Source organism: Sinocyclocheilus rhinocerous, unplaced genomic scaffold (genome assembly GCF_001515625.1).
Source record: "Sinocyclocheilus rhinocerous isolate Xijiao unplaced genomic scaffold, SAMN03320098_v1.1 scaffold980, whole genome shotgun sequence".
NCBI classification, from domain to species: Eukaryota; Metazoa; Chordata; class Actinopteri; order Cypriniformes; family Cyprinidae; genus Sinocyclocheilus; species Sinocyclocheilus rhinocerous.
The window spans coordinates 711,222-717,509 of record NW_015635053.1 but is presented as its reverse complement, the minus strand read 5'-3'; the positions used below and the strand labels follow the sequence as shown (position 1 = coordinate 717,509).

The following is a 6,288-nucleotide window of genomic DNA, read 5'->3' as shown; positions in this document are numbered from 1 at the left end:
TGTGCATACTATAAAAGCAACTGATGCAAGCTGGTAATCAAGTGGGTCCACTAAATGATTGCGCTAAAGCTCCATTACCTCTCCATCCTCTGATCACTTGCTGGATCCGTCACCCCGCTTTATTCCGGGACCTCGCAATTTACAAATGAAACACTGTTCGTAGCGTTATAAATGATAAAGGCCAAATATCTAGGCTACCTGTCTAAAAAAACAAATCACAGGCTTTTTTTTTTGGATGCACGTGGATGTATGTGTATGTATGTGTTTGGATGAACGTGGATGAACATGCCTATCTAATAGAATACACCAGGGGTGCCCAACCCTGTTCCTGGAGATCTACCTTCCTGCAAAGATCAGCTAAAACCCTGATCAAACACAACTGGGCACCCCTGGATTACACTATACACTTGGTCCACCTGTGTCTCCCCCACGCTTTCTCTCACAGTGGGCTATAATCTTACCGTTCAGAAGCACGTGTCGGGCTTTAAAATTCATCAGATATCACCAGTAGCAAAAGTCATTCATGTCCGGATATTTTTATTCATTTTGATGACATTTATGGAAGTAGGCTACACGAGGGTGTTTTGCATGTGATATTGACGCCGCTCAGGTGGGGCACAGCGCGGGAGCGGCATTACTTTGTATGAAGCTAAGTTAATTTAAAGTTAGAACAACTAAGGGCTGATAACTTGTTGATATGAGTGCAATAATTCCAAAGCATGCCCAAAAGATAAACTAAAATCTCTGTCGTTTTTGCCGCCTAGTTCGCCTATATGCACGCACCGGCCCTGGCTCTACTCAGTCTTATTAAAAAAATGGTTATGGTTCTCGTTTAGTCAACAGCTATACTGTAATGTTAGGTCTGGATGACATCTGTGATGAACATTTTTAAGTTTGTTTGGATTCAACTGTATAAACAATGCCACAATAACACCGCTTAAATTGAAAGCCTTTAAGATGTTTTACATTTTGAGATTATTTTCAATTAAATTATCTAGTTAGACCCCAAAAAAAAAAAAAAAAAAAAAAAACACGTAAGAAACTACAATACCCATGATGCACCATAAAGCAAACCCGCGCACAATAATGACGTATGAACATTTAGCGGGCAGAATCAAACCCACGCAAGTCAGAAGCTGTTTAATACAAGCAAAACTCGGCAATAACAACACCAGTAAGTGATGATGATAATAAGCTTAATACCTCATATAATGGTCGATGAAAAAAAAAAAGTGTTATAACGACGTTTTAGTTGAAAACATCTTGACCAAACGGAGTTTGCAGTCTCCATAGATTAACGTTCTGTTGTGAAAGGAAATGCGTCGTTATTAATGTGTGTTGTGAATGTGACAAGTGTTAAAAATCGTGTTCGCATAATAACTGTGTCGTGTTCGTTTAGACAGTGGTTATGCAGAGAATCAGTCGTCTGAAGCGGGAGCTGCAGCTTCTCAGCGCTGAGCCTCCTCCAGGAGTCTCCTGCTGGCAGACTGAGGGACGAGTGGATGAACTACAAGCCCGTCAGTCTCAGATTTAATACTGACACAATATCAAAATCAAATATTTAATTCTTACAGAACGCCTCTTCTGCATTGCTCTTGTGTTTGATATAGAGATTGTTGGAGGTGCAAACACTCCACATGAAGGAGGCGTGTTCACATTGGAAATCAACATACCTGAGAGGTGAGACTATTACATGATCTCAACATCATCTGCTGTTTTAATAAGTGATTTTTCATACTCTTAAAGGACTAGTTCACTCAAAAATAAATTTTCTAAAAATTTAGTTACCCTCAGGTAACGTTAGGGCTGTGCAAAAAAATCGAATGTGATTTTCATGCATCTCGTCAGTAAGGTCTTAAAAAATATTAAAAGTTGATAAATCAATTTAGAGAAAATTAAGACCCTTAAAAAGTATTAACAACTCTTAAATGCCATTTTCCAAGGTATTACATTTTGTATCATCTTTTCATTATGTATATTTGTCCGAATAGTGGGGTTCTGTGTAGTTTATTTATGGAATCCCGCAAGATTTGACTTCATCTGTTACGGCGCGAGGCTTGTTGATCCCGCTCTCGCTGAAGTTCTGACCATTACCGCACGCTTCCATTCGCTCCCGCAAACATTCTAATATTGTATATAATTTTCGCACATCAGGGCGCCGTTATCAATATGTGGGTTATTTAAATACCTTTTGAATGGGAGGAGAGCACATCTTACAACAAAATATATTTGCCAATGAGCTCGGGATCTGTTGAGTAGCAAATCCTCCAACATCTTTGTCAGTTATCTCTCCTTACTTTTGACCCGTGATCAGTCAAATCTGACTTCTGCAGCTCGTGTTGGATGCAGGGTCAGGGCTCGAAATTAACTTTTTTACCTGGTAGCATTGGTGCTCCCAACTTCAAAAAGTTAGGAGCACCAGCAAAAATTTAGGAGCACTCACCAAAAATGTATGAGCATCACAACTACAAGTTATATATTAACAGATTTTATCCTTACATTCTTAACTTTAATGCAGATTTTGTATTGGTTAATATTAGCTGTCAATCTCTCAGTCACTGCTTTCCGCTAACTACCGCGAGAAAAAGAAAGGGCTGAAGAAGAGAGAAAATGAAAAGAACACTGACAGATTCAGTCGCAGTTCAGTTTCGATTTCGCGATCGCGCGCATACTGTGTAAAGGGAGCACATCTTACGATAAAAGATATTTGTCAATGAGCTCGGGATCTGTTGAGGAGCAAATCCTCCAACATCTTGTCAGTTATCTCTCCTTACTTTTGACCCGTGATTAGTCAAATCTGACTTCTGCAGCTCGTGTTGGATGCAGGGTTGTTGTTGTTGTTGTTGTTTTTTTCCATGAAATTGGTCTGCTTTTAAACTGTTGCCATGGGTTGATTTTCCCCAATGGGTTAAAGGTTTGAAATATTGCATAAATTACATTTGGTTGAAATGCTTGTACTGAAACTTTTTTCATTCTACCTGTAATAAAACTGTGCTAAACGTTTTGGGCCACACTAGTAGGAAGCATTTGAGCTGTGTTTATGATAAATGTGCATAACAGTGACTGTAAAATATGTATTTTAGGGATGGAAATGACGCGTCTATATTTGGAACATGGTAATTGGGCTACTTTGGGCTGTTTTTTTTACTTGCATGGGCTTGGGATGCTTAATTAAAATTATGTAATAGTTGTGATCATTATTTTACCTTCCATGATCATTCAGACTTGATCAGGTGCAGTACTGACACTCTGTCAAGTCTGCATCAAATCAAGCACTCCGTAATCACAGGTAAACTGTCTGATCAGTCAGGTGTTTGTCATGAGAAGTGTTCCACAAAACAGCTATGGTTTGCAGACATAAGAGTTGATGTGACAAATACATCTTTTGAATATACTGTGAGAACTCAATGCCCCGTTAGCTCAGAGAGCTTTATTATCCCTCCTCAATAAGTTTTGTCAGTTGTTTTGTTTATTGGTCTAATTCTTGTTTCTTGGGTTGCATTGGTTAGTCACTCAATTAATTCTATTGTGCTTCGTTAACCCTTCTGAATTATGTTGTATTGATAAGGAGTTATCACAAAGTAAGTCTGTTTAGTTGTGCTATCTTACAATCAATATATAGTAAATGTAAGTTAAAGTGTCACCGATGTAACCGGTTAAAACTTGGAGTGGTGATGAGGTCTTAAAATGTATGGAAAGAGTCTTTAAAAAGGTCTTAAAAGGTATTAAATTTAACTCCATGATTTCTGTATATACCCTGGATTAGTAGTAAATCTCCAGCACGTGCTTTCAGATGGAGCGGCATTTACTACACAGAGCCGTAGCTCACTGACAAGCTACACAAAATCGCGGTCAAAAGCGCAGGCGATTCATTGCCGATTTTGTGTAGCTTGTTGTCAGTGAACTACGGCTCTGTGTAGTAAATGCCGCTCCATCTGAAAGCACGTGCTGGAGATTTACTACTAATCACAGGAGCGGCTTTACTGACGAGATGCGCATGAAAATCGCATTCGATTTTTTGCACAGCCCTACCCTCAGGCCATTCAAGATGTAGATGAGTTTGTTTCTTCATCAGAATAGATTTGGAGATATGTAGCATTACATCACTTGCTCACCAATGGATCCTCTGCAGTGAATGGGTGCCGTCAGAATGAGAGTCCAAACAGCTGATAAATACACCACAAGTAATCCACACCACTCCAGTCCATCAGTTAATGTATTATGTAGCAAAAAGCTATGTGTTTGTAAGAAGCAAATTTATCATTCAACATTTTTTTTTTTACTTCAAACCATTGCTTCTGGTTAAAATACAAGTCCTCTATCCATAATATTGCTTTCTCCAGTGAAAAAGTAGTTTTGTCTGAATCCAGAGAGAAATATGCACAGATCAAGCACTGTTTACAATGCGAAAACAGTCCAAAACAAATATGTTGGTGGATTTTAGTGTGAGAGGACAACAGGGGATGAATTTTTTCACTGGAGGGAGCGTTTTTATGGATTATGGACTCATAATATTTTGACTAGAACAGTGGTTTGAAGTTTAAATGTCTTGATGGATTTGTTGTAATGATACATTTCTGCAAATCTGTTCCGATGATGAAACAAACTCATCCACAACTTAAAAAAACCAGAGTACATTTACAGCTAATTTTCATTTTTGTTAGAACTATTCTTTTAACACTTCTCTCATGTTTGAAGATATCCATTTGAGCCTCCAAAGATGCGTTTCCTGACACCCATCTATCACCCCAACATTGATAATGCAGGACGCATTTGTCTTGATGCTCTGAAGCTGCCACCAAAGGTAAAGACTAAAAAAAATTATTGAACCCAAATCTAAATTTAATAAATATGGGCTTAATTTTCTTTTTGCAAAATATTATTTTTATCATTTTTATGTTTGTTTTGAAGTATGGCACTTTTTTATTTTTTATGCATATATGTTGTGATTGTCAGCTGTAACATGTTGATATTCATATGCATTTTGTTTCAAAGGGAGCTTGGAGGCCATCGCTCAACATTTCTACAGTGCTCACCTCCATACAGTTACTGATGGCCGAACCAAACCCAGACGACCCACTCATGGCTGATATAGTGAGTCTTACATCTGTTCCCTCAGTTTTTAAAGGTCAAGTGCATAATTTCTCGAATTGAAATCTGTTTGTTTGAACAGCCCATCATTACATTGGCTGAACCAGTGTCTTAAATTGAGTTTGGGATTAGTTGTTTGTTCAAAAAGATTATTTCATTTTGTGCCACTTTCACGCTTCTGATTGTTAATTATGGAAGTCTGTTTCTGCCACTGAATAAAAAATAAAAAAGGTAATTGCAATTTATCTCACAATTCTGACAATTGTAATTGCCTGACAATTCTGTATTGCAAGTTAACATCTTAATTCTGACTTTTTTTCTCAGAATTTCATGATATAAACTTGCAATTGTGAGAAATAAAGTTATAATTGCAAGATAAAAAGTCGCAGTTACCTTTTTAAATTTTTATTCAGTGGCAGAAATAAGTTTTCATAATTATTGCTCTCGCATTACTCTTGAAAATTAATATGCTGACATACTTTCCAGTCCTCGGAATTTAAATACAACAAACCACTATATCTAGAGAAGGCAAAGAAATGGACGGCTGAACACGCAATCCAAAAGAACAAGGTAAGATTCATGCTTTTCAGGACTGTCATATATTTAAAGGGGTCATACGATGTTGCTAAAAAGAACATTATTTTGTGTATCATGTCAGATTTTATGGTCGGGCAGGAAGTCAGAGCAACCATGAGCCAACATCTTTCTACACCAAATCACAACTGTCAAAAGCCACTTCCTTATTTGAAGTGTTCAGTGGTGTCTCTTCCTGCAGGCGGTCACTGACTGCTTTCAGTTTAAAGGGGTCATATGATGTTACTAAAAAGAACGTTATTTTGTGTATTTGCTGTAATGAAATGTGTTTATGTGGTTTAAGGTTCAAAAGACACATTATTTTCCACATACTGTACATTATTGTTCCTCCTCTATGCCCCGCCTTTCTGAAACGCCTCTATTTTTACAAAACTCATCGCTCTGAAAAGCGAGGTGTGCTGTGATTGGCCAGCTATCCAGTGTGTTGTGATTGGCCGAATACCTCAAGCGTGTGACGGAAATGTTACACCCCTTACCATATTGTGATGCCCTGTCCGGCCAGAGTGTCGAGACAAAAACATTAAAACCCATTATAAACGAGGCATTTGTAGCATTCAGTGTGGACATAATTACTGATTATAATGACTTATACTGTCTTTTTAC

The 6,288-nt window shown here is 37.9% G+C and overlaps 1 protein-coding gene across 1 annotated transcript in view; it reads left to right on the top strand.

Annotated features, from left to right (window-relative positions):
• The first annotated feature begins 1,083 nt into the window (after positions 1-1,083).
• LOC107746510 (ubiquitin-conjugating enzyme E2 T-like) overlaps positions 1,084-6,288 on the top strand; it is an 8,695-nt gene continuing 3,490 nt past the window's right edge. Inside the window, exons 1-6 of the mRNA XM_016560751.1 lie at positions 1,084-1,174; positions 1,400-1,517; positions 1,611-1,680; positions 4,699-4,804; positions 4,996-5,094; positions 5,578-5,661. Of these exons, the coding sequence (XP_016416237.1) occupies positions 1,409-1,517; positions 1,611-1,680; positions 4,699-4,804; positions 4,996-5,094; positions 5,578-5,661 (468 nt within the window). The 5' untranslated portion in view covers positions 1,084-1,174; positions 1,400-1,408. The remainder of the gene's footprint in view (positions 1,175-1,399; positions 1,518-1,610; positions 1,681-4,698; positions 4,805-4,995; positions 5,095-5,577; positions 5,662-6,288) is intronic.